The sequence below is a fragment of the Arvicola amphibius genome, chromosome 3 (assembly GCF_903992535.2).
Source record: "Arvicola amphibius chromosome 3, mArvAmp1.2, whole genome shotgun sequence".
NCBI lineage: Eukaryota > Metazoa > Chordata > Mammalia > Rodentia > Cricetidae > Arvicola > Arvicola amphibius.
Genome location: NC_052049.1, coordinates 189,488,703 through 189,516,506, shown reverse-complemented (window position 1 = coordinate 189,516,506; position 27,804 = coordinate 189,488,703). Strand labels below are relative to the sequence as shown.

The window sequence follows — 27,804 nt, the reverse complement described above, 5'->3', positions numbered from 1 at the left end:
GGTCTCCATGAACCCCTAAAAACATTTCACCCAACAAACAGCAGGAAGCAGTTTGGAGAGAACAACACTCAAATTCCCAAAATGAGTGTTTATAATGTTTATTTTCATTTAAAGGTGGTTGATTATAAGTGGTCAATGGTCACAGTCAATTTCTAAAACAAACAAACAAACAAAACACCATAAGGGAGATATGATATAGAAGTGAATAGTTTGCACTGGTATGGATCTTGGTCTATTAATACATATTTAAGGTTGGTTGATTTTGTTACACTGTGCATATGCATTTCTGCTCTTGTTTAAAGAATTCTGTTTGGGCAGCTCATTTAAAATGTAATGTATAATTAAGATTATACATTATTATTATTTATTATACAGATTAATAAATAGCCTTCAGTTGAGCCGCTGCATTTTGGGGTGCTTTTGTCCTTCCAGGTGGTCCCGACAGGTGTGCAGCCCTGCACAGACCTTGCAGTAGTGCATGAAAGGCGACTTAGGGCCCTCTTTGAACTTTGGCAGCCAGTCCAGGGATGGTGGCACATCACTGGTAAAGCTGGGGTCTCAGGGTCTGAGGCCTGGTGGTCCAGGTCCAAGGTTGTTTCTGCAGGCCCCACTGGGACTTTGGTAGGTGGTCCGAGTAGTGGGAACTTGGGCCTGGCTGGTAGAGTGAGGCTGTAGCTGGCTGCTCCAGTGTGTCCTCAGAATTCCTGATCCCCTTTGACTCTCCGGAGGCAGCAGGCAGCTGGCAGGTGGATGCAGCAGTAGGCACAGGGAGAGGCCTCTGGGGCCAGCTGTTGATGTGGAGTCCTGGCTAGCATACAACTGGGAACACCTATATCCCACTGGCACTCCTCCTTTGGGTACAGGTGCTGGCTGGCAGTGCTTTCTGTTCCAGGATAGACTGCATTGTGTAACTGGCCCCAGCCGCTGGGACTCGGAAAGCCGAGGATGGCTGGGAGCTGTATGTCTGGTCAGCACCCTGTGCAAGGCCTGAAGAGTCACTGGCTGCTACGTCCACATCCTCCCCAAGCTCACTTTGAGCCTGAGGTCCTGCTGAGTGTGGACTTGCCAGGGCTGCTGGCGCAGCTGGTGCATAGCTTCAGGCTACTGCTGCCGGTGTATGCCCTTGGCTACCTGGGGTTGATCTTCAGTTGGGTGCTGTTGGTGCTTGGTCTTCTTGTTTGGTGCCACAGGGAGCCACGGCCTCAAGGCCAGCATCCTGTGCTATGCACTGGTGCTGTTGGAGGATGAGGAGTGAGTAGTGCACCTGCAGGTGAGCGCCTGCAATCTGTCCACCTGGGTTCATTTTCCAGACACGGAAAGAGTAGAATGGCTAAACAACATGGTAAAGCACATGCGGCCCTTTATTTGTCAAATTATAGAGACGATCTTTCAAGAAACCACAGAACAAACTGTGCAGGGAGCAAATGCCCACCTCAGCACTTCCAGTTTCACAAAGATGAACATGGGTCAACAGCCCTTTAGAGTCAAGAAAACTTCGAATGCAATGGAACCATCATCCAGCCTTCTGGTGGGAGATGCTACTATGTTTTCTTATCTGATTGCTGCATTTGTTTCCTGGTTGTCTGAAGTACCTGTGACTTCACCTGAAGCCAGAGAACAAGCATATCCTTTTGTGTCCTAAAATCTCTCTTTAAAATTGTTAATATTCTGGATGCCCTTGCACCTGTGTGACAGGAAATCACTCCACTCCACATTGAGGAAAGGGTCCTGCAAGCTAATCACAAAGTGTCCAGGAGGAAAATGCAGAGTGCCTGTGGAGCGCGGGAAGATAGCATGGTCAGCGACTGGAGCCAGGGGCAAGTGCTATTGAAATGCAAATCTCTGCAGCTTTGGAAAAGATCTGGATCTGGGGTGGAAGGCGAGATCAGGACCCGATGTGCTGTGTCTTTAAGCACATGTAACCCTAAGGGAGTTGCTCTCATCACTAGCCAATCAGGGCCTCCAGGCGGAACTGCCAGTCAGAAGTCGTGCAGGGCACTTCCGGGAGCCAGGTTGCCGGTTTAGCTTTGTAGAGGAGCTGGTGCCAGGGCTTTCGTGTGCCGCGCTGCGAGTGCTGTTGCAGGGTGCTGTGAAGGGGCCATGGGCGACCTGGGAAGCCACGGCATGGTGAGGGAGGGGCTGCTGTCCCCAGAAGGAAAGAGCGAATGGGAGGTGCGGGAGCCGATGTGGCGAGTCCTCCCCGGGACTGGGACGGGTTGGGAATATGCAGTCAGATTCCCTGTCCTGTGCGTTCCCATGCAGTCTGTGCGACTCCCTGGACCCAGGCACAGGCCTCTGAATAATTTTGCTCTGTGGGTTGCATCTATTCAGAGCATTGGGAACCCGGAGCTGTGTGTAGAAAAGTATTTGTAGTTAACAACAATATGCTTTCGGTGCATCCGTGGAAGACAGGTTGCCAAACTTGGAGAGGCCTACTTTCTCCTGTATCTTCTAGACGGCCAGCACTTTGCATTTAACCTTTATGTGTAAGATCCATTCACAGTTAATTTTGTGGAGGTCGTAAAAAGTATCTATTGTGTTGGTTAGCACTCCACTACTTAGCTGTGATGTAGAGGAGTAGAATTGATGATATAAATAAATTACTAATGCTTAGTAGATGGTAAGTTTCACACGGTAGAATTTAGCTAAGGGAAGGTTGTCCCTAAAACACCCCAAAGCTAGAGATGCTAATGTACCTAAAAAAACAAAACAAAACAAAACAAAAAAAAAAAACAGGACTGTCCAGATATTTGGCTCCAAACCATTACAAAGAAGCCACCCGTGATTTACAATCAGTCCCTAGGCCCATCCCTGTATCAAAGAACAGTCCTCTAACAAGCTGCTCAAGGTGGCATTACAGGGTCATAACCTACTTTAAGGGCTGGTGTGCCTCAAAGTTGCAGCTTTCTTCTTGAGAAAAGCAGAGTTCTGAGAGATGGGACATACGACACCAGGTGACAAGCACCCAAAAGATAAAATGCTGTTGTGTTGAGGACTGGTCGGGGACTGTCATATAGGCCCTCCAGCAGGGAGGAGTAACTAACTTGGAAGAGAGAATAACAGCCTGGGGCCTAGGCCTTGGGAGCTTTCCATAAGGCCTTGATGCACTGATAATAAAACAGAGTACCTCTAAAATGTGGAATACAGAGGTGGTAGTGGTCTGGGACAGGGCCTTTGTGGAGAGGTTGCTTCTGATCCCTAGAACCTAAGATTTCCCACCAAGTGGAGCTATGGTTATCAGTCCCAAGGCACTGTCAACATAGTCAGTATTGTTCTTGAAATACCCTGTGTTCCCATTGGTTAGCCTCCTCCTGAATTTGTCCCATGGCATGATAGTTTCTGCTGACTTCATAGAAATTTTCTCCATTTCCTTCCATTCCCCCATGGGAGTGGTGTACAAGAAGGTATTCTTCTTAAGAAGCTTACTTGACATGAGACAAAGCTTGTGTAAGACCTCCCACCCTAGCTGTTATCTCTTCTACCATCTGCTTGCTCTGTCTTTCCCACTCACTGGCACCTTCACCTCAGGGCCCAGTCACTGAAGAATGACCTGTTGTATCAAGTCACTGGTGTACTTCAGAAATCTTTGCTGTGTAACTCCCATCTGCTAGACTTGCAGTCTCCTTTCCCTGTTTAATAATTGTTCAAAGCATAACCTGGAGCATGAACCTAAAAGAAACTTAAGGATGACAGCATGTGTGGAATGCAAAATCTGTCTAGGCTGGCTCCTTTTTGAGCATTAGCCAAAGATAGATAAATGCTCTCATTAAAGAGAATTTTCTTTATTAATCTCCTAAGTGTGTGTAGTAATTTCTCCTTTGGAAGGCATGTTAATTCTAGAACAACTGAACTCCCACCCTTTTGGAAAATGTGTTTCTGAGACAAGCTCTCTTCTGTTGATCCAGGTGGCCTTCATTTCAGACTGTTCCATTCTAGGACAATAAATGATCTTGTTGTCCTTTATATTCTCCCTCCAAAATTCTTAAATGACCATACCACCTCAGAGTTTTAAAATTTTTCATTTGTGTCAGGTAGTTGACTGTTCATTGCACTTACAGGAAAAGGATTTGCATGCGGAACATTTCTGCCTTCAGACAAGAGTTGGAGGAATAGTTTATTGTGTACACTGTTGGGGTGGAGGGAGACGAGGACAGAGTAGGCAGTCAACTGCTGGAGTCATCGTTTTAAAAAGTCACTTACAGGTATCAGTTTTTTTTTTAACATTTGCTTTATGTACATTATTGCTCTTATTTGTTTCTGTTCTCCAATGTTTCTTGGTCATTAGGAATTTTATTCCTTTTTTCTCAGGTGTTATCAATTTATTTAATTCTGTTTAGAGCAATATTACCCGTAGCTATGAAGTTGATAATTGCTTTGAACAAACGCCTAATCCTGCCTCTGCTGCCCAGTACTGGAAAGACAGTGCTGCAACTCCTTCCAGGTTGTGCCTTTACAGCTCAGTGAGAAGGATAAGAGAGACACCAGTGAATGTGTGTCCTCCAATATCTCTGATTTTTACTGGGGAATTGATTTCATTGACCAACTTTGAAAATGGTGTAATCACGGTACAGAAAGAGAGGGGCAGGAAGGAGGGGGAGAGGTTTCTTGCTTTGGCAGTAGTTGATGTTAGCAATGTGGAGTCAGGTAATCAATTTTAGATGCTCCAAAAATGTCCTGGCTGGCCATTTCTTGAGGTCCATAGACCAAGGCAATCAAGAATCTGGGTAAAGGACTGAACTTATCATGTAACCAAATTACTGCAGTTACATTAGTTCAACCAAAGTAGAGGATCTTTGTAAAAAGTTGTGGCCCTGCTATTATTTTCCAGTACTGTTATTTTCCAGATTTAAGATATACAGGCTGAGAGAAAAGGTGTGCGTAATCCTTGGTGTTCTCTCATACAAATCCTTAGTCTCTGGAGTACATGGCCCTAAAGCCTGTTTCAAATTTTCCAATAATTATTTGAGATAAAAACTATATCATACCCACAGTCTCTTTCTTGCCTCCAAACCCTATCATGACTTCTCATTGTTTTTAATTCATAGCCTGTTTGTTGCCTTAACAAGGACTCCCAGCTAAGAAGCAAAAGGTTGGCTGCACTGAATAGTGAGTGTATAATGGAATGTGCACAAAAAAGACCCTGTACCTGGCCGAGGAATAGGAAGTGTACTTGGAGAATGGAAGAATGTCAATTAAAATATAAACTTTCTAGCTGGGCGGTGGTGGCGCACGCCTTTAATCCCAGCACTCAGAAGGCAGAGGCAGGTGGATCTATGTGAGTCTGAGGCCAGCCTGGTCTACAAGAGCTAGTCCCAGGATAGGCTCCAAAGCTACAGAGAAACCCTGTCTCAAAAAACCCAAACAACAACAAAAAAAACAAAAATAAAAACTTTCTAGACTAGAGCCCTGTTTGCTGGGCTGGAAGAGTAGAGCTGGGAAGGTGTGTGCTGTGTGAGTCATTTGATCTCTGTTCACCCAGTATGGTAGCTGCTAATATTCTGAGGCCCAGCTGGATGGCCCTAGCTTGTTCTTTTCATGATTCTTCTATGTTTCTACTGTAGGGAGTTGTAAGGAAGACCACAAGCCATGCCATGGTGAATGGGGGGTTTCTAGAGCAGGTCTACTGCATTGTTATTTCTGCTGAGACTTGAATGGTCCATGAGCTAGACTGTGATTCTGTTGGTCTTCTGCTAACCTTGGCAGTGGCCCTTGTCCTCTAAGCCTCCCTATGTGGAATTTTCTAGGCAGGGGGAGGCACAGAAGCGTTGGCATGGGAGGATATGATGCTTGTAATATCACTGTCCAGGGTGCAGTTGTTGCTTGTGGTGGATGGTAGGAAAATGAATTGGAAAATGATGGTCTAGTTTCTGGACGTTCTCAGTATTGCACTCCACTGTCAGGTTTGGCTTATAAGTGTTACAGATAGTTTAGTACCTGATAGAAAGAGGTGATGTGGATTACCCTTCAGCAATACATGATTAGAATGCATTTAACATTCTGCTACCACCATGGTGTGATTCAGTTCCAGAGGACAAATGGGGCTTTCTGATCTGCAGAGATTTCTCAAGCATCCATGGTGCTGGGCAGATAAATAGGGCAGATTTCACCTCTTGTGCAATAATCCATTTGGCAGGAAGCAGATTTTAAATTATTCTTCTGTGTTGTTTTGCTATTGGGCATCAGTGGGGATGGGTTTACCTGAAACTACAAGGAACTATAGGGAGCTATAAATCCATAGCAGGAAATCACCTCCATTTGCAGAGAGAGTTCTAGAGCATGGGGCTTCTGTCTCTAGAAGAAATATCAGCAGCTGGAGGGTTAGAAACATAAGAGTTAAAGGGTCATTTTGAATTAATTTTGTGGAAGTTATGAAGTCTGTTTTTATTTAATTTCTTTTTTTTCCACCTTGTGTCTGTCACGCACAGGCCTCTTTCTTTTTGGCTAAGAAAGAGGCATGAAATTGTGTAACAGTCTCTATCCCACAGAGGAATGCTACAACTGCCACCGTGAGACCAGCTGCAGACCAGTACCTGTGGGTTTATTTAATTTCTATACAGATAGAATCATAGGGAATTGACTGACATTAGTTCAGATAACACTTTTCCTGACTGAGTTTCCTTTGGTCTTTTGATTAAAAGGTGACTATATTTTCCTACCTTTGTTCTTGGCTTTTTCTCTCCATGCCCTTTTTTCTTTCACAAATATTCTACACATTCTTGATTGCTGTAGTATTATGGTAAGTATAGAATTCATACTGTGTCAATCTCTGTACTGTTTTTTCACAATCCCATTAAACATTCTGAGTGTTTCCACTGTGACTGGATAATCAGCTTTCTTGTTATAAATTGTTGGGAAATTTCTTTGGATTGCATTCAGTTCATGCTGCAAATTTACCGTACACAGCATCCTATATTGATGCATCATATTCCCAAGGATTATTTATTTATTTATTTATTTAGGTTTTATTCTTGTTGTTCTCAATCTATGAGACTTTTGGTTTATTGGGTAAAAAGTGCTATATGTCTTGGCAGGTGGCTCAGCACATATTCTTCTTGGGGATGACCTGAGTTCAGATACCAACACTCAAATTGGGGATCTCATAACTATCTCCTATTCCCCTTTTATTCTCTATCTTTTTAATTGATTTTTATTGAGCTCTACATTTTTCTCTGTTCCCCTCCCACCCCCTTCAACACACCCCCAAGGTCCCTATGCTCCAAATTTACTCAGGAGATCTTGTCTTTTTCTACTTCCTATTTCCCATGTAGATTAGATCTATGTAAGTCTCTTTTAGTGTCCTCATTGTTGTCTAAATTCTCTGGGATTGTGGTTTGTAGGCTGGTTTTCTTTGCTTTATGTTTAAAAACCACCTATGAGTGAGTACATGTGATAATTGTTTTTCTGTGTCTGGGTTATCTCATTCAAAATAATGTTTTCTAGCTCCATCTATTTTCCTGCAAAATTCAAGATGTCATTATTTTTTTCTACTGTGTAGTATTCCATTGTGTAAATGTACTACATTTCATTGTTCTTTCTTTGGTCGAGGGGCATTGAGGTTGTTTCCAGTTCTGGCTATGACAAACAAAGCTGCTATGAAGATAGTTGAGCACATGTCCTTGTGGCACGATTGAGCATCCTTTGGGTATATACCCAAAAGTGGTATTACTGGGTCTTGAGGAAGGTTGTTTCCTAATTTTCTGAGAAATCGCCACACTGACATCCAAAGGGGTTGCACCAGCTTGCATTCCCACAAGCAATGCAGAAGTGTTCCCTTTTCCCTACAACTTCTCCAGCATAAGCTGTCATCAGTGTTTTTGATCTTGGCCATTCTTAGAGGTGTAAGATGGAATCTCAGAGTTGCTTTGATTTGCATTTCTCTGGACTAAGGATGGTGAACATTTCCTTAAATGTCTTTCAGCCATTTTAGATTTCTCTGTTGAGAGTTCTCTGTTTAGGTCTATACTTCATTTTTTAAAATTGGATTATGTGTTCTTTTGGTGTCCAATTTCTTGAGTTCTTTGCATATTTTGGAGATCAGACCTCTGTCTTTTGTGGTGTTAGTGAAGATCTTTTCCCATTCTGTAGGCTATTGTTTTGTCTTGTTGATCATGTCCTTGCTTTACAGAAATCTTTCAGTTTCTGGAGGTCCCATTTATTAATTGTTTCTCTCAGTGTCTGTGCTGCTAGGGTTATATTTAGGAAGTGGTCTCCTGTGCCAATGCATTCAAGTGTACATCCCACTTTCTCTTCTATAAGGGGCAGTGTGGCTGGCTTTATGTTGAGGTCTTCGATCCATTTGGACTTGAGTTTTGTGCATGGTGATAGATATGTGTCTATTTTCATTCTTCTACATGTTGATATCCAGTTATGCCAGCACCACTTGTTAAATATGCTTTCTTTTTTCCATTTGATATTTTTTGCTTCCTTGTCAAAAATCAGGTGTTCGAATATGTGTGGATTAATATCTAAGTCTTGTATTCAGTTCCATTGGTCCTCCTATCTGTTCTTATGCCAATACCAGGCTGTTTTCAGTACTGTAGCTCTGTAGTAGAGTTTGAAGTCAGGGATTGTGATACCTCGAGTTCTTTTTTTTTAAGATTTATTTATTTTATTATTATGTATACAGTATTCTCAGTATTCTGTCTGCATGTATGCCTACAGTCCAGAAGAGGGCACCAGTTCTCATTACAGATGGTTGTGAGCCACCATGCGGTTGCTGGGAATTGAACTCAGGACCTTTGGAAGAGCAGGCAATGCTTTTAACCACTGAGCCATCTCTCCAGCCCAAGAAGTTCTTTTATTCTACAGGATTGTTTTGGCTATCCTGGGTTTTTTGCTTTTCCATATGAAGTTGAGTACTGTTCTTTCGAGGTCTGTGAATAATTTTGCTGGCCATTGTGTTGAATCTGTAGACTGCTTTTTGAAAGATTGCCATTTTAACTATGTTAATTCTGCCTACCCAAGAGCATGGGAGATCTTTCCACTTTCTGGTGTCTTCTTCAGTTTCTTCAAAGATTTAAAGTTCTTGTCATACAAGTCTTCCACGTGTTTGGTTAGAGTTACTCCGAGATATTTTTTGCTATTTGTGGCTGTTGTGAAGGGTTTTGATTCTCTGATTTCTTTGCCAGCCCTTTTTATCATCTGTGTACAGGAGGGCTACTAATTTTTTTGAGTTAATCTTGTATCCTGCTACATTACTGAAAGTGTTTATGAGTTGTAGAAGTTCTTTAGTAGAATTTTTGGGATTGCTTATGTAAACTATCATATCATCAGCAAACAGTGAGAGTTTGACTTCTTTTCCAATTGATCTCCTTTTGATGTCTTATTGCTCTAGAAAGGACCTCAAAAACTATATTGAATAGATATGGAGAGAGTGGACAACCTTGTCTTATTCCTGATTTCAGTGGGATCGCTGGGAGTTTTTTTTTTTTTGTTTTTGTTTTTGTTTTGCTTTGTTTTGTTTTTTTTTTAGTTTGATGTTGGCTGTTGGCTTGCTATATATTGCCTTTATTATGTTTAGGTATGTTCCTTATATCACTGCTCTCTGTAACACCGTCATCATGAAGGGATGTTGTATTTTGTCAAAAGCTTTTTTGGAATCTAATGAGATGATCATGTGGTTTTTATTTTTCAGCTTATTTATATGGTGGATTACATTGACAGATTTTTGTATGTTGAACCATCCCTGAATCTCTGGAATGAAGCTGATTTGATCATGGTGGATGATGGTTCTGGTGTGTTTTTGGATTCAATTTGCCAGTATTTTATTTAGTATTTTTGCATCAATGTTCATGAGTGAGACAGGTCTGTAATACTCTTTCTTAGTAATATCTTTCTATGGTTTGGGTATGAGGGTAATTGTAGCCACATAAAAAGAGTTTGGCAATGTTTCTTCTGTTTCTATTGTGTGGAATAATTTGAGGAGTATTGATATTAGTTCTTCTTTGAAAGTCTTGTAGAATTCTGAGCTGAAACCATCTGGTCCAGGGCTTTTTTTGGTTGGGAGACTTTTGATGACTGTTTCTACTTCTTCAGCAGTTATAGGTCGGTTTAATTTGCTTATCTGGGTCTTGATTTAATTTTGGTAAGTGATATTTATCCAGAAAGTTGTCCATTTCCTTTAAGTTTTCCAATTTTGTGGAGTTTTCTAAATATGACCTGATGGTTCTCTGTATTTCCTTGGTGTCTGTTGTTATGCCCTCCTTTTCATTTCTGATTTTGTTAATTTGGATATTCTCTCTCTGCCTTTTGGTTAGTTTGATAAAGATTTGTCTATTTTGTTGATTTTTCTCAGACAACTAATTCTTTGTCTCATTGATTCTTTGTATTGTTTTCTTTATTTCTATTTTATTGATTTCTCAATTTCTCAATTTGATTATTTCCTGCCTTCTAGTTCTCTTAAGTAAGTTTGCTTTTTTTTGTTCTATAGTTTTCAAATGTTCGGTTAATTCACTAGTGTGGGATTTTTCCAGCTTCTTTATGTATGCGTTTAGTGCTATGAACTTTCCTCTTAACACTGCTTTCATTGTGTCCCATAAATCTGGGTATGTTGTATGGTCATTTTTATTGAATTTTAGAAAGTCTTTAATTTCTCCCTTTATTTCTTCCTTGACACATTGATGATTGTAGGTGTGCATTGCTTAATTTCCATGTGTTTGTGGGTTTTCTGGAATTAGTATTGTTGTTGATTTCTAGTTTTAAACCATGGTGATCTGATAAGGTACATTGGGTTATTCCACTTCTTTGTATTTGTTGAGATTTGTTTTTTTACTGAGTATGTGGTCGCTTTTTGAGAAGGTTCCATGAGATGCTGGGAAGAAGTTATATTCTTTTCCTGATTGGATGGAATATTCTATAGATGTCTGTTAAGTTCGTTTGATTCATAACATCTCTTAATTCTCTTATTTCTCTGTTCATTTTTTTGTCTGACTGACCTGTCCAGTGGTGAGAGGGGAGTGTTGAAGTCTCCCACTATTAATATGTGGGGTTTAATGTATGATTTAAGTTTTAGAAGTGTTTCTTTTACATATGAGGGTGCACTTGTATTTGGGGCATAGATGTTCAGTATTGAGATTTCCTCTTGATGGATTTTTCCTGTGACTAATATGAAATGACCTTCTTTGTCTCTTTTGGCTGATTTTAGCTTGAAAGTCTATTTTGTTAGATTTTAGGATAGCTACACCAGCTTGTTTCTTAGGTACATTTGATTGGTATATTTTTTTCCCAACCCGTTACTCTGAGACAATGTCTGTCTTTGAGGTTGAGGTGTGTTTCTTGTAATGAAGGAGAAGGATGGATGTTTTCATATCCAATCTGTAAGCCTGTGCCTTTTTATAGGTGAGTTGAGTCCATTTACATTAAGGGATATTAATGACCAGTGATTGCTATCTCCTGTTAATTTAGTTTTCATTGTTGGTGATGTTAACTTGTGCATTTTTTCCCTTCTTTGGGATTTGCTGCTACAAGACCATTAATTGTCTATGTTTTTGTTGGTGTAGCCAACTTCCTAGAGTTGGAGTTTTCCTTCTAGTATTTTGTGTAGGGCTGGGTTTGTTGTAGTGATGCGGTACAGTGGCCCCTGTCCTGCTGCCTGGCTATTTTACACCCAAAATAATTACACGGAAACTGTATTCATTTAAACACTACTTGGCCCATTAGCTCTAGCCTCTTACTGGCTAATTCTTACATCTTGATTAACCCATTTCTATTAATGTGTGTAGTACCACTTACCGGGAAGATTCTAACCTACTTCCATCTTGTACCGGAGCTTCATGGTAACTTCCTCACCACCTTCTACCCAGCATCCTGTTCTGTTTATCCCACCTACCTAATTTTCTGTCCTATCAAAGGGCCAAGGCAGTTTCTTTATTTAACCAATGAAATCAACACAAAACAGAAGACCCTCCCACATCAGTTTGTGGCTAGGAATTTGCGAAATCTAGATTTGTCATGGAATATCTTGCTTTCTCCTTCTATGCTTATTGAGAGTTTTGCTGGGTATAGTAGTCTGGGCTGGCATCTGTAGTCTTTTAATGTCTGCATAACGCTTGACTACGACCTTCTGGCTTTCATTGTCTCCAATGAGAAGTCAGGTGTAATTCTGATAGGTCTAGCTTTATATGTTACTTGGTCTTTTTCTTTTGAAGCTCTTAATACTCTTTCTTTATTCTGTATGTTTAGTGTTTTGGTTATTATTTTTATTAGGTTTTACTGGTGTTGAATTGCTCTTTGCAGTGTTGCATGTATTCTTACTTTTTCTACTTATCTTTTCCTCTAATAGGTGTGGCTGGAGCTGCCTGAGATTCTGTTGAATAATCTTCTAGGTGCCAGTGAATCCAAAGCTCAGATGGTTGTTCCTTGTGGTACAGTCAGTGTCACAGTTCTATTTACCCCAGTGGTTACTCCGTGTTCCTGGAGATAGCTCAGTGCTCCTGTGCTTTGCTCTGCTCCTTTGGAGTTTGCTGTCTCAGGCCTACTTTGGTCTAGGTTGCTGGCTTTGCCCTGTTTCTGTAAATCCTGGTCTGGAACCCCTCCTGCAGAATGTAACATGAGGGCCGGCTTGTTTGTTGGGGTTTCTGTCCCGCCCGGTACCCCACAGCCAGCAAACCCCACAGAAATAACACAGAGATCTCTATAAGTTATAAAGTTGATTGGCCCATTAGCTCTAGCCTCTCACTGGCTAACTCTCACATCTTGATTAACCCTTTTTTTCTGATCTATTTTAGCCATGTGGCTCAGTACCTTTTTCAGCGGGGCAGATTACATCCTGCTGCTTTGGTGGTCTGGGCAGGAGTGGGAGTAATCAACTTCCTCCTTCCCAGAATTCTCCTTTTCTCATTGCATCATTTCTACTTCCTGTCTGGTTTTCCCGCCTATATTACCTGCCTGGCCAATCAGCATTTATTTAAAACATTATTGACAGAATACGGACAATTATCCCACACCAGCAGAAGTCCCTGACTTGGAGTTGGATCTGGAACAGTTTCTGGCTCTAGACTACTGCCTTGGAGGTACCAGACTCGGGTGTGTCTGGGATAGCAGAGGAGCTGCTTACTCCTTCAGAGGTCCCAGACCCACGCTCGGATCTGCAGAGGTTCTAGGTTCCTGCCTATTCCCTTTGATGTCCCAGACCAATGCTCAGATCCACAGAGGTCCTGGCTCAGGCCTACTCCCTCTGAGGACCCAGACTCATGCCTGGCCCCACTGAGGTCTCTGGTTCCTACCTATTCCCTGGGAGGTCCCAGGTTCACTCACGCCTGTTGTCCTTCTGGTTCACGCAGTTGTTAAGACCCAAAGAAATCACACAGAGGTCTACACTAACTTTAAACTGATTGGCCCTTTAGCTCAGGCTTCTTATTAACTCTCATAACTTATATTAGCTCATTATTCTTGTCTATGTTAGCCATGTGGCTTGGTACCTTTTTTGGTGAGGCAGTTACATCTTGCTTGCTCTGTGGCCAGGTTAGGACTGCAGACAAAATTTTCCTCTTTCCAGAATTCTCCTGTTCTCCTTGACCTACCTCTACTTCCTGTCTTGTTGTCCCGCCTATACTTCCTGCCTGGCTATTGGGCAATCAGCATTTACTTAAAATATAATTGACAGAATATACACCATTGTCCCACACCACACACCCAGACAGGCAGAGGTCCTGGCTCAGGCCTAGTTCCTGGGAGGTCCTAGACTCATGCCCAGACCCACCAGGGTCCTGGCTTAGGTCTACTCCCTTGAACTCACAGAGATCTGCCTGTCTTCCTTCTGAGTGCTAGGATTAAAGGTGTGTGCAACCAATGCCTGGCTGTGTCTTTTTTTTCCCCAGTGTTGCCATCTGTGTTGTTGAATTTAATTGTAATCTAAGTATATTGTTCATTTTCTGGAAAATAATGGACCTTCATCAATTTTTCATTCAGAAAATTTCTTGTTAGGTGTTCCTTGAGTTTTTGTTGGTTTGGGAACTCCTGTGGAGAGACAGCTTTAGCTTTCTCTTCTTGATCTTAGAGGCTTGCTTCTTCCCATTTCCTGGTATATCTGTGTTTTCCAGATGTTACTATCTTTATGTTTGGGTTTTTGCTGCTTAAGTGATTGATATCATTAATATACTGTCTTTGGATATTTAAACCTCTTGTATATTATTGTCTCTCTTTCCAAATGAGACTCAGCTGTCAGTGTCAGACATAGCTAAGGGTCATATGAGGGGACATCAATTGAGAGTGTGGCTAGATCAGAATACCTGGTTGCTGTTTCTGGGAGAGACTGTGTTGATTATGATTGATGTGAGGAGGCTCTTCCCCTGAGTTGGTAATATCTCTAAGCAAGTGAGCCTGGACTGGATAAGAGAGCTCGCTGAGCATGAGACAGTGACAGAGCGAGAGAGAAAGCTAGGAAACAATATTTCCCCATGTTTTGCCTTCAATTACTTGCTTGATTTTCTATCCTATAAGCTTCTATAAGGAGGGATTGTAACCTAGGGGTACCCACCAAATAAATCTGTTCATTACCTGAATTGCTTTGGGTTAGAGAATTTTATGACAGCAACGGAGAAGAAAGTTGGAACAAAAAAAAAATGGTACCTCAGATGTTATTTTGTTGCTGCAAAGGACCTGGGAATATTGACTTTTGGAGGAATGTTGAAGATATTAGGACTTTAGATGGCAAAAACCATAGAAAGCTGTTCACAGAGCTTAATCAGTTGTTCTGGTAGGACCTGGAAGATTGGAAGGTTGAGAGTAATGGCAGACAGTGGAGGTCAAAGTCATAGGATTTTAGTGGGCAATAGGCTCTGCAGGGAACCATGGATTTGACCTGGCTTTCCTGCCTTGAGAGATATGTATCATAGGTTTTTCCAGGTTAAACTCCATGGCTCCTGGGGCATAGTGTGCCTTCTGAGATACTGATGTAACCCAATGGCAGTGAAGCATTCAGGTTGCTTTGTGTTTTTCTTTATGATCCGTTAGTAGTCAAGGAAGCATGTAAGCTTAATGGTACAATTGGTATTAGACATTAATTTTGTGTACTGTGAATAGTTTACAAACTTCCTTGTGTCATGACAACTACAATTGTATTGATTATGGAAATTGCCATTATGTTCTGTTTCTGATAAAGGTATAAAACATGTGACTGTTGTCAATAAAACCATTATAGCCTCCTCCCTTTCTGTGGCCACTCTAACCAGAGACTGGCTTCATTCCTCATGGCCTTATCAGGTGACCATTTCCTGGTAAGTAAGCGCAGATGCTTATAATACTCCATGAATACAGGTCATTTGTGTTATATTTTGGCCCCAAATTTTTCTTATTCTCTCCATATCCCAAGAAAGTGAGCAAGGCAATATTAAAGAGTAATGGGCTGCTTTCTTAGAGAAAATATTGCTTCTGTTAGATGGCTATTACTGATGACTCATTGAGGTCTACAGTGAAAAACAGTGGACTTAGCAAGAAATGAAAAGTCTGTGTTTTGTAGAGAAAGACAGAAGTAGGTAGTTTCATATGGCAGTCAAGTGGTGAAAAAGAGGAATTGTCAAGGAGATTAGCACCATTAAAGAGAAGATATTTGTTCTGAATTAGAAGCCTAGGAAGTTGTCCCAGTGGTGAGACTCCATTCAGCTAAGTCTTTAATTTATGGAAGGAGTAGGCAAAGTAGGCTTCCTAGTCCTAGGAAGCAACTTCATACAGAACCTGCAACAACTGTAGTCCACACTTGGTAAGGTCCATCAAAACATGGCAAAATCACCTATATTGTAGTGATTCTGGAAATGAGAAAGTTGCAAAATGTAAAGGTCTTGAATTCTTCTTCTGTGGTCAGTTCATCACTAATGTACCCATCTGTGTTTGGCAGAGTCAGAGCCTCAGTAAGGGAAGTGTGAGAGTTCAATATATGAAGCTGTGAAGATGAAAGTGGGTTGAATTTGAGACCACAGGATGTTCAGATAACCAAACTATGAGACATCTGCCGTGAAAAGCTGCATATGGGGTGTGAAAGTAACAAAAGAGAAAGATATGAAAAGTTGCAGAGATAGAGCCATTTCCCTTTAGAAAAACATAAATCTCTCATAGATATCAACTAGATGTAGGTTTCTCAGTTAGGGTTTCTATTGTTGTGATGAAACCCCATGACCAGAAGTCAAGTTAGGGAGAAAAGTGTTTTGGCTGGCACTTCCAAATTGATGTTCATTATTAAAGGAAGTCAGGACAGAAACACAAACAGGCAGGATCCTGGAGGTGTAGGAGCTGATACAAATGCTGCTTACTGGCTTACTTCAAATGACTTGCTCAGCTTCCCTTTTATAGAGTGCAGAATCACCAGCACATGGATGGCACTACTCTCAGTGGTCTGGGCCCTCCTCCATTAAACAGTAATTGAGAAAATGCCTCACTACTGAATCTCATGAAGGCATTTCCTCAGTTGAGGCTCCTACCTCTCTGCTGTCTCTAACTTGGTGTCAAATGGCACAAAACAACCCATGCACATGGTATAACAAGTTATAGTAAGACTAGGCACAGTCCATAAGACAACCATTTATGATGAGAAGGGTCCCAGATCAGGTAAATGAGACAAAGACATGCGTACTCCCACTTTTAGGTATCCTACAAAAATACCAAGGTATGTAATCATATCATATATACAAAGAACTTAGTACAGACCCCTACATGATCCATGATTGATGCTTCAGCTTATGTGAGCACTTATGACCGGGTTATTGAATTCTGTGGGGTGTGTTCTCCTGGTGTCCTCAATCCCTCTGACAGCTACAGTTCTTCCCCTTATCAGCATGGGTTCCTGAGCTCCTTCTAATATTTGGCCATGGGTCTCTACATTTGCCTCCATCAGTTTCTGAATTAGACTTTAATGAATAAAATTGAGCTAGGTACAATTCTATGTGTATAGCAGAATATGACTTTTTTCTTTTTTCTTTTTTCTTTTTTTTTTTGCTAGTCTTTGGTTTTATCCTAGATCTCTGGGCTATTGAGCTTCAGGTTCTTGGACATCCAAGCAGTGTTTGGAATGGGCCTAAAGTTAGACCTTTCATTGTTTGTCCACTCCCTCAAGTTCTAAGCCACCAATAAACTGCTTCTTGCAAGTAGGACTTAATTGTAGGTTGAAGGTTTTGTGGCTGGGTTGGTTTCCCAGTCCCAATACTGAAAACCTTGCCTGATTAGAGAAGGCTATTCAGACTCATTATCCCCCTTTCCTGGGAGTCCTGACTATTGTTATTTTCATAGAATCTAAGGACTTTCTGAACAGGTAGATTTACTGCTTCTTTTAGAATTAGAAAGAAATGGTTCAGTCAATAAGACTTATATTAAGAGGCTGCGCTGGGTTTTCATATCGACATCTAAATGTCTCCCAATTCCAGTAGTTTGCCCCATACTCTCTGCCTTCATCCCTAAATCCAGCCTGCTTTCCCTTATTCCCATACCTACCATCCACAGTCTATCCAGAAAATCCATTCTATTTCCTCTTTCCAGGGAGATCCTTGTGTTCCCCCTGAGTCCTCCTTTTAATTAGCTTCTCAGGGACTTTGGATTGTAGCATGAATATCTTTTACTTTACAGCTAATATCTACTTATGAGTTTATACTGTGTTTGTCTTTTTGGGTCTCGGTTACCTCACGCAGGATGATATTTTTCTTACCTATTAAAAAAAAGACTTATTTATTTATTATGTATACAGCGTTCTGCCTTTATGTCTCCTTGCAGGTCAGAAGAAGGCACCAGATCTCATTACAGATGGTTGTAAGCCTCAACATGTGGTTGCTGGGAATTGAACTCAGGACTTCCGAAAGAGCAGCCAGTGCTCTTAACCTCTGAGCCATATCTAAGTCCAGGATCATTTTTTTTCTAGTTTCATCCATTTTTCTGCAAATGATGTCCATATTTTAATAACTGAGTAATACTCCATTATATCAATACAGTACATTTTCTTTACCCATTCTTTGGTTGAGGGACATCTAAATTGTTTCCATTTTCTGGCTATTACAAATAAAGCTGCTATGAACATAGTTGAGAATGTGTCTTTTTGGTTGGATGGCGCATTCTTTGCATATATGCCCAAAAGTGCTATAGCAGCATTTTGGGGTAGATCTATTCCCAGTTTTCTGAGGAACTGCCATTTTGATTTCCATAGTGGCTATACACATTTGTTAAAGTTATTTTCCATATGGGAACCAGAGTGCTGTAGTTAAAGTTTTGTAAATCTCGTTCTATTCTGAGGATTAAGAGTTTTTCAATCACTTGAAATTCTTAGCCCTGCTCTACTCTCCTGAAGAGAATCTTGCTGTTGTTTTTGTTATCTAGCCCAGGTTGGCCACCAATTCATGGCAGTTTTTATCCCAGCTTCTGAGTTCTGGGGTGCATGCCATGTACTCCTCTGAACAGTTAAAAATTACTGAGAGGTCTGAAGACCTTGGTTTATTGCTTCTTGTAGAATTAAAAGGGAAAAAGATTCAGCCAATGAGAGCTGCAACAGAGGTTGCAGAGACTGAGGGCATTGTTCACATGCATTGTGCCATTCACACATTTGCAGGGGTTGATAGGGAGGATTTAAAAACAGAAGGTCAACATGTGTAGAGTAATGGTAACCAAATTTGGCTGCCTATCAGGATTTTAAGAAGAGCTTACTAAAGCTTACTCAACAAGATCTGAGTTAATTTTAATCCTAACAGTCAGGAGATGGAGCCTAGAAAGTGGAATTTTATGTAAAACTGTTTTAATGTAGATATTTGTAATTTGCAACTCTAGAGAGTTTCACAGTAGGAGGAAGTGTTTCAAACTGTTGTTAGCAATTGCATAGACCAATGGATATAGTGAATTTGGGTAATTGTAGCCACTATTGCTTTATAATATTACTTTAAGCACTAAATTCTCCCCAGTCATGAAGTTGACTTAGGTTGGTTCAGTAATAAACTTGAGTTAGTGCTTGTATGTTTCAAAAGCAGTCACACAAAACAAGTATATTTAGATTGACTTTTGGTGCCAGCAGTTAATCTATAAAGTTTATTTAATATGTGTTTGTGAGATCTTGAGATTGACTCATCAGCTAAAAACATGTTGCTGTTCACATGTAGAAACCATGGTAGAAATAAACGAAACCCTGAAAGTTGTCCATTGACCAGTACACATTAGGTATAGCATGTAACTGCACTCACACATCAGATACTCATATCACACACACCTTTCTTTCTCTCTCACACCCACATACACAAATATACATACAACATACACACAATGCATACATCACACATAAATATACATACAAATACCAACATATACCCAAACAGAAACAAACAAACATAGACACACAAACATACGCACATCACACAAGCACATATCACACAAACCCAGACACACACACATACACACACAAACATACATACATATACACAAACACATACACCCACAAATAAACTTTCAAAAACCGTATTGGTATTTAAAGAACACTTAGGATATATGTGGTGAATAAATTTGCACAGGATTGAATTTTTTGTTCAAATTTTTATTCTTAATTTGGGGATATCTATCATTTGACAGTCCTGTAGAGCTGTTTGAAAACGTTAGGTTGTTCCTCTCTAACCTTATAATGTAATGCTGAAATTGTTTCCTTTAAATTACTCTGTCTGGATCTGAATATCTCTATGATTTGTTTTATTAAGTTTTTCTAAAACATATATGTATATATATGCATATGTATATGTATGTGTATATATGTATATATATAAATATATATTTTAATTAGCCCAGGCTGGCCTCAAACTCGTAATCCTCCTACCTGTGCCTCCTTCAGCAAATCCTACTGGCGTGCACCACCACAACCAGCAACTTTTTCTAAAACTTGTATCTTAGCGCCCAGCAATATTATCCAACTTTTGTAGTGAAAAGACAAAAATGATGGAATCAATAATGTTCATCATCGACATTATGTAAGCTCCATCTAGATTAGTTATCCTCTTATTTGATCGTTCCATTTTCAAACTGTCCATTACGTAAGCTCCATCTAGATTAGTCATCCTCTCATTTGATCGTTCCATTTTCAAACCGTCCAGCATATTTTCATAAGGAGACCTAAATCCCTCCATTGTAATAGTGTTTGCTATATTTTAATGTGAGCAAACAACTCTCATCTTTTTAACCAATTCCCCCCTCTAAGTACGAATTCCCAGTTGTCTCACCAAATCTGTTGACTGTGGAGCCTGAGGCTGCAGCTGAGTAGCATGTCTGAGTGGAGACACAGGCAGTACGCGGCCTGGCTGAAGACAGCTGCAGTTGCTAGTGTGTATGTTGTGGCCACAACAGTAGAAGTCTCAGCGGTATCAAGGCGGCGACCTAGTTTGGCAGCAGTTCATGGAGGGGTTCCGAGGAAACTCACAACCCACGGGGGAGAGGGAGCTGGCTGTCTGAAAACATACACGGGATTGTGCGGAGGAAGCACGTGTGGTGGAAGCTGCCTGATGGCAGAACCAGCCGGTCTAAAGCAGGTGTTTGGAGCCCAGGTTCTTCTGGAGTTTAGTGGACAGCTGGAGCCTGTTTTAGAGAGGCTACAACAAGAAAATCCCAAACTTGCTCAGAGGTTTGGGGAAAAAAAGCAAAGAAAACCTAGTGGGAGTGCAGTGACTCTGGCAGGAGCCCCCAAGTGCAGCTCTGCATTGTGCCAGAGGCTGCAAAGCCACAGTCAAGTGACTTTTTCATGAATTCATACCACAAACTTAGGTGCCAATATGTAACACAAGTTTTAATAGGTCTTAATAATAAGAGCCCTGAGATATTACAGGGTAAAAGCTATTTGAGGTTTCTCTGTTGAGAATTCTCTGCTTAGATCTGTAACCCATTTTTATTTGGATTATTTAGATCTTCAACTGTAGGCAGATGTTTCTTTTCTACCAGCAGCTCCCAAATAGACACACTGAGGCTTATACTAATTACAGATGATCAGCCAATAGCTCAGGCTTATTACTAACTAGCTCTTAAAACTTAAATTAACCCATTTCTATTAATATATGTGCTGCCCCGTGGTTTGTTGCATTTACCTCACTGTCATGTCTTGCTTTCTCTTTGACTGGTGACTCCTCTGACTACACCCTTCTTGTTCCCAGCATTCTCTTAGTTTGCCTCCCCCACCTAATCTCTTTGTATCCATCTATAGACCAGTCAGTTCTTTATTAGTCAATGAGAGTAATACCTGTTTGCAGTATGCAGAAGGATTACTCCACAGCTTTCAGCATCTAGTTTTCCGAGTTCTTTACATATTTGGATACTTGGTCTCTATTGGATGTGGAGTGGTTAAAAATCTTTCTCCATTCTCTTTGTCTGATTGACTGTGTCCTTTGCCTTACAGAAGCTTTGCAGTTTCATGAGGACCCATTTATTAAGTATTGATCTTACTACATGCACTCTTGGTGTTCTGTTCAGAAAGTTGTCTCCTTTACCAGTGTATTTAAGGCTTTCCTCGACTTTGTCTTGTATCAGTTTCAGTGTGTGTGGTTTTATGTTGGGGGTCTTTGACCCACTTGGACTTGAGTTTTGTGCAAGTTGATGAGTGTGAATCTATTTGAATTCTTTTACATGCAGAGGTTCAGGTTACTAGGCACCATTTGTTGAAGGTGCAGGTCCCTCGCCCCCAGTTTTGTATTTCTGAATTTCCTTAACAGGAATTAGGTATCCATGTGTGTTTGGATTTATGTTTGGGTCTTTAATTCAATTCCATTGTTTTCTTCCAATGCTATGCAGTTCTCTTATTGTTCAAGATTATTTTAAATATCTGGGTTTTTTTGTTTGTTTGTTTTGTTTGTTATTCCATAGGAAACTAGGAACTGTCCTTTGCAGGTCTTTAAACTTGTCTATTTTACTGCAAATGCAATGAATGCAGTTCTTTTATTGTTCAGGGTTGCTTTAGCTATTCGGGTTTTTTGTTGTTATTTATATGAAGTTATAAATTGTCCTTTCAAGGTCTTTAAACATTTGTGTTGGAATTTTGATGGGGATTGTTGAAACATGATTAATAAAATCTCAGGGTCAGAAATTTGGGTTCAATTTGAAGATCCAAAAAGCAAATCAGCCAGCCACTGGCTCTTACCTTGACCTCAATCTGAAATGGCAATCCTGCCTCTGGAATCTCAAAAGGAATCTACGCATCTGAGAGCTCTCCTCCCCCCCCCCCCCCCCCCCCCCCCCCCCCGCCCCATCTTAGATTTTTCTCTAGGGCTGTGATTAAAGGTATGCACAACTGGGATTAAAGGTGTGTACCATTGTGGCTACTGGGATTAAAGGTGTATGTTATTACCTGGTCCATAAGGCTAGTTAGTGGAACTATTTTACTCTCAGATCTTCAGGCAGTCTTTATTTATTAAAATACATTTGAAATGCCACTACAGGTTGTGGTGAATCTAGGTTGCTGTTGATAGGATAACCTTTTTACTCTGTTAATCTACTGGTCCATGAGCATGGGAGATCTTTACATCTCCTGATAGCATCTTCAATTTCCTTCTTCAAACACCTGAAGCTTTTGTCACACAAGTATTTCAATTGCTTTGTTAGAGTTACTTGAGTGTATTTTTTTTTATTATTTAAGGCTGTTGTTTCCCTTGTTGCTTTCTCAGTCTCTTATTTTTTTAGAGGAGGGTTACTGATTTTTTTTTTTTTTAGTTACTCTTGTACCTAGTCACTTTCTTAAAATGTAGTTTTTAAAAGCTGTAGTTCCTTTGTTGATTTTTTTTAGGGTCACTTTATGTATACGATCATCTTCTAATAAGGATATTTTGACTTCTTCCTTTCCAAATTATATCCTACTGATATATTTCAGTTGTTTATTTGGTCTAATTAAATCTTCAAGTACTATATTTCATAGAAATAAAGTTTACAGCCTTATCTTGTTCCAAATTTTAGTGGAATTACTTTGAGTTTGTTTCCATTTAATCTGTTGTTATCTATAAGCTTGCTTTAAATTTCCTTCATTGTGTTTATGTATGAACCTTGCATCCCTAATCTCTCCAAGACTTTTATTATGTATCTTTTTTTTCCAGCATCTAGTAGGAAGACACTTTTTTTTTTCACTTTGTTTTTATGGTGGATTACTTTTACTGATTTTTGTATTGCCTCTCTGGGATGAAGCCTACGCAATCGGTTTAGATAATCTTTTTCATGTTTTTGGAATCTGTTGGCAAGTATTTTATTGAGTATTTGTGAATATGTTCATGAGGGAAAATGGTCTGTAATTCTCTTTTTATTTATCACAACTCTAAAAAATCTGTGCTGAATTAGGTTAATAATCTCAAGGTCATCCAGCAGAGGGGCTACAACCCATTGAATACCTGAAATTGGAATTTCCAGAGTCTGTCAACCTGACTGCAATTGCCCAATTGTTAAGGACAAATCCAGAAACCTAACTTTCCACTGCCCCTTGTCTCAGGTTTAACATATCTGATGTAGCAGCACCTGTTATAAGTTATCTGTGATTATTTAAAAACAAGAACCTTAATTTATGGGTATCTGTGTAATTGTGGCATCATAAAATGAATTGGATAATGTTCCTTCTGTTTCTATTTCATGGAATAATTTGAGGTGTATTGGTTTCAACTCTTCTTTGAAAATCTGGTAAAATTCGGGGCTAACATCATCTGGCCCTAGTTTGGGGGTGGGTGGGAGATTTGTAATGACTTGTTGCATTTCACTAGGGGTTATAGTTCTATTTAAAATTTTATATGATATTGATTGAAGTTTGGTAAGTGGTACTTACCAAGAAAATTATCCATTTCTTTTATAATTTGGTGGGGCACAGGTTTTTTAAATATGTAGTTATGATTCTTCAGTTTTCCTCATTGTCCTTATTTCCCTTTTCAATTTTTATTTTATTAATTAGGATATTCTCTCTCTGTCTCTTAGTTTGGATAAGGGTTTGTCTGTCTTGTTGATTTTCTCAAAGAACCAAATCTGTGTTTCATTGATTCTTTGTATTTTTCTTTGTTTCTATTTTGTGAATTTTAGCCCTTAGTTTGATAGTTTCTTCCTGTCTACTCCTGTTGGGTATGCTTACTTTGTTTTGTTGTAGAGCTTTATGTTTGCCCGACAGTTGCTAGTATAAGGTGCCTCTTGTTTTCTGTATTTATGTAAGCCCTCACTGCCACCACTTTCATTGTGGCCCCAAGTTTGGTTATGTTGTGTGTGCGTTTTCATTGAACTCTATAAAGTGTTTAATTTCCTTCCTTTATTTCTGTCTTGATCCATTTTCTTCAGTAGAGAGTTGTTCAGTTTCCATGAGTATGTAAGCTTTCTATTGTTTCTGGTTTTTTGTTTGTTTGTTTTTTTTTTAATATTGAACTGTAATCCATGGTGGCCTGATAGGATACAGGAACTTATTTCAATTTTCTTGTTGAGACTTGTATTGTATCCAAGTATGTCATCAACTTTGGAGAAAATTACATGTGGTACTGAGAAGATGTATTCTTTTTGTTTGGGTGGAATGTCCTATAGTATCTGTTAGGTTCATTTGGTTTATAAAGTCTACTATCTATAATATTTCTCTTTACTTTCTGTATGGATTACCTATCTATTGTTGAGTGTAGGATATTGAAGTTTACCACTGTCAAACAATGTGTAAATTAATCTGTATTTTTTTTATGAAAGTGGGAGAGAAGAGAAGGGGGGAAGAGAGAGAAATGGTTGCCTCTTCAGAAGGGCAAACACACAGAGGGAGATGAGAAGAGAAGGTGTGAGATCAGGAAGGGTGAAGATTGGGGGTGGGTGAAACTTGTCTCTTAAAGGGACAGCGTACCCGGGTAGCAGGGAAGGCCAACAGAATTATAACATGTCCATCTTTTTCTTATAATAAAAAGGCAAGGAGCTAGTCATGGCAGATTAAGGGGATGGGGCTGTCAAGTTCTCAAGACTGCTTCCTGCCTGTTTGTGAATGTCAGAGTCTTGGGGGACCTGAGAAAGCTAGGTGCTGGTCATGTACTGCGATAGCTGCTTACCTCACTCTTGTCCAGGATTTGTAGTGTGGAACTGTTCAGTATTTCTTGAACCTGGCAAAGTGTTAGCAGAGCAGAGCAGAGGACAAGGTTAAGTTTAGGAAGAAAAAAAATTCTTTATGTCCTGGTGATTGAGGAGGAGGGTGTCAGGATCAGGAAATTGCAAGAGGGGTGCATCTGACCTGCTTAAGGTGAATCCTTAATTCAGCTCCTGGGGAATTCTTTGTAAAACATAAGTTTTAGACACACAAATTGTATTAACAGCAGAATATTTATGCCATTTGGAGAGAACTTAGGTATAGAGTTTATTTAATGAGTATTGGGAAGTTATAAGAATAAGGGGATTATGGGGAAAGAGATAGAGAAGGGGGAGACAAGAGGAAAGGGGGAAGGGAGAGAAAATGGTTGCCTCTTCAGAGAGAAAGGAGAGGAGAGAAGGCATGAGATCATTTTGCCTCTTTGGAAAGCAGGGCGGGGAAGGTTGGGGGTTGGTGGTAGGCCAGCAGAATTATAACAGGGAGACCTTGTGTTTGGAACAAGATATTTGTTTGTATTTTCATGAATTTATTTAAGGAATTTTCTTTTTAAGGGCTTCTGTCATCTTCATGCAGCCTTTTTCTTGTATTTCAGCTATGTTAGAATATTCAGGGCCTGATGAACTTTTGTGGTAACATGCCTTGGCTGCTATTGATTATTTTTTTTATGCTAGGGCATCTGACTTTGGTGTGATTGTGGGTCTAGGTGCTGGTTTCTGATTTCATCTTGGTTGGATGGGAGGGTTTTTTTTTTTTTTTCATGGAGTTTTTCTGTTTGGTCTCTGGAGTTTCAGAGCATGTATTGGCTGAGTGTTGCCCTTTGTCCTGGCCTTCTTGGCTGGTGTGTTCAAGGGAAAATGCTTGCTGGTGTTGGAAACTAGGAGAAGGGAAGGTCAGGAGAAATGATCTTAGGGATACACAGGAGGCATGGAGATGGGGCGGGAGTTGCCTCTGGTGTTGTACTACAGTAATAGGGGCAACTGTGAAAATCAGATCTGAGGTAAGAGATAATGCGCTATATGTGTGGGCAGCTTAAATTGGTCTTCTGGCAGATGTGACAAGCAGTTAGGTGCTGGGATACAGAGATGAGCTGTGAAGGGAAGGGCAGGTGGAGATGGTTCTGGAATCATCAGGAGACGTGGACAGGGAAGGAGAAGCTGCAGCTGGAGTTCTCTTGCAGCCATGGTGTAACCCTGAATATTGGGTTTTGGGTAACAGTGAGTGGGGAAGGTCTGTGGGAAGCATACCTGGTCCCAACATCTTAATAATGATTCATCAAGTTCACAGGGATCATTTATTTGCTTTTTTCTTTATTTAGGTTTCTGTTGTTGTTAATCTGTGAAAGACTTTTAGTTTGTTGGATAAAAAGTTACAGTATGTGGGCAGCCCATGTCACTCAACAAGTATCATTCTTGGCTTCTGTTCATATACCAACACCCAAGTTCAGATATAATAATAGTCTATTTATGTTTTAATAAATAAAGTTTGGCTGAATATCAGAAGGGCAAAACTAAGCCACTAGAGGTCAGGCAGTGGTAGCACACACCTTTAATTCAGGTTTTGGGAGTTGGAGGAAGATGGATCTCTGTGAGTTCAGGGCCACCCTCGGCTACACAAGATCAATATACAAACAAATCCAAGTAGTGGTGCCTAACCCCTTTAATCCCAGTACTAGGGGTCAAACACCATTAATCTCAGCACTGGAGAGAATTTAAAACGGGAGGGAATAGAGGCTCTTGCTGCTTACTTTGCTTAGTCTGTAGTCACCTAGCCTTGGTAGAGGTAAGACTTCTTTAGTGGCTTGGCTGCTTTGCTTATCTGGTTCTCAGGTTGAGCCCTAATTTCTGTCTCTTGGTTTTTATTATTCATGCTACATTGGGAGGCTCGTAACTACTTGCTAATCCAGATCCAGGGGATCTGACACACTCTTTGGTGTGTCACCTGTACACACATGGAAAACATTCTCTCTCACACATACAAACATGCACATAAAAATGGAGATAGACTTGTTTCCAGAAGTCTTAAAGACTTATAAAGCAATTAGAGGCAAATGGGTTGCTTTAGATATATAATACAGATATACACCTAATCATCAATCATAGGAGGCAAAATGGTTAATAAATGATCCTAATGGACATCATTTTCTTTATCAAAAGAGAATGAGATAGTTTTAGTAGTCAAAATTATTTTCTGCAATGTGGAAACATCAGAAGGCTTCAAGCAAATCTAATTTTGGTGGAACAATCATCTCTACCCCACCCATTTTCTATTAATGGCAAAGGAGAGAACTGGAGTGCACAGGGTGAGTGGTGGTCAATGATTTCTTCTATTCTAATTTTGGTTAGAATCTTCTAATCCTTGTTCAAAGGACCATGTTAAATTTGTAGGTCTGTCTTTGTGTCTCCTTTTATTTATCTACATTGTATGATTTTTTTTAGTTATAATCTAGTTATATTGTTTCTCTGGAAAATGATGAACCTTCACTAGTTTTTATTTTATGAAAATTTATTATATAATGTTATGAGTTCCTTGAGTTTGTTGGTTTGGAGACTTTCTGTGGAGAAACAGTTTTAGTTTTCTATTCTTGATCTTAGATGCTTGTCTCTCTTCATTTCTTCATATATCCATGTTTTCCAGTTGTTACTGGTATCAATTTTTGCATTTTTACTATTTAAGTTATTGATGTGGTTGATACATTGGTTTTTGGGTTTTTAAAACCTTCTCATATATTATTGTCTCTGTGTCCTAGCTACCTCCAACTGTCAACATGTCAGAGCCTATAGTCAGTCATCTGTGGGAACATCAGTTGAAAATGT

General features: G+C 40.1%; 1 protein-coding gene and 1 non-coding gene across 3 annotated transcripts in view; one reads left to right on the top strand and one right to left on the bottom strand.

Moving 5' to 3' along the window:
- The first annotated feature begins 1,995 nt into the window (after window positions 1–1,995).
- The window catches only part of LOC119810516 (zinc finger protein 431-like), a 37,871-nt gene continuing 12,062 nt past the window's right edge, over window positions 1,996–27,804 (top strand). For both annotated transcript variants that reach the window (XM_038324035.1, XM_042054799.1), the window contains exon 1: window positions 1,996–2,127. In XM_038324035.1, the coding sequence (XP_038179963.1) occupies window positions 2,101–2,127 (27 nt within the window). In that variant the 5' untranslated portion in view covers window positions 1,996–2,100. The remainder of the gene's footprint in view (window positions 2,128–27,804) is intronic.
- On the bottom strand, window positions 6,407–6,538 carry LOC119810927. Its single transcript, XR_005284863.1, has one exon. It is a non-coding gene; the product is annotated as a small nucleolar RNA SNORA41 (small nucleolar RNA).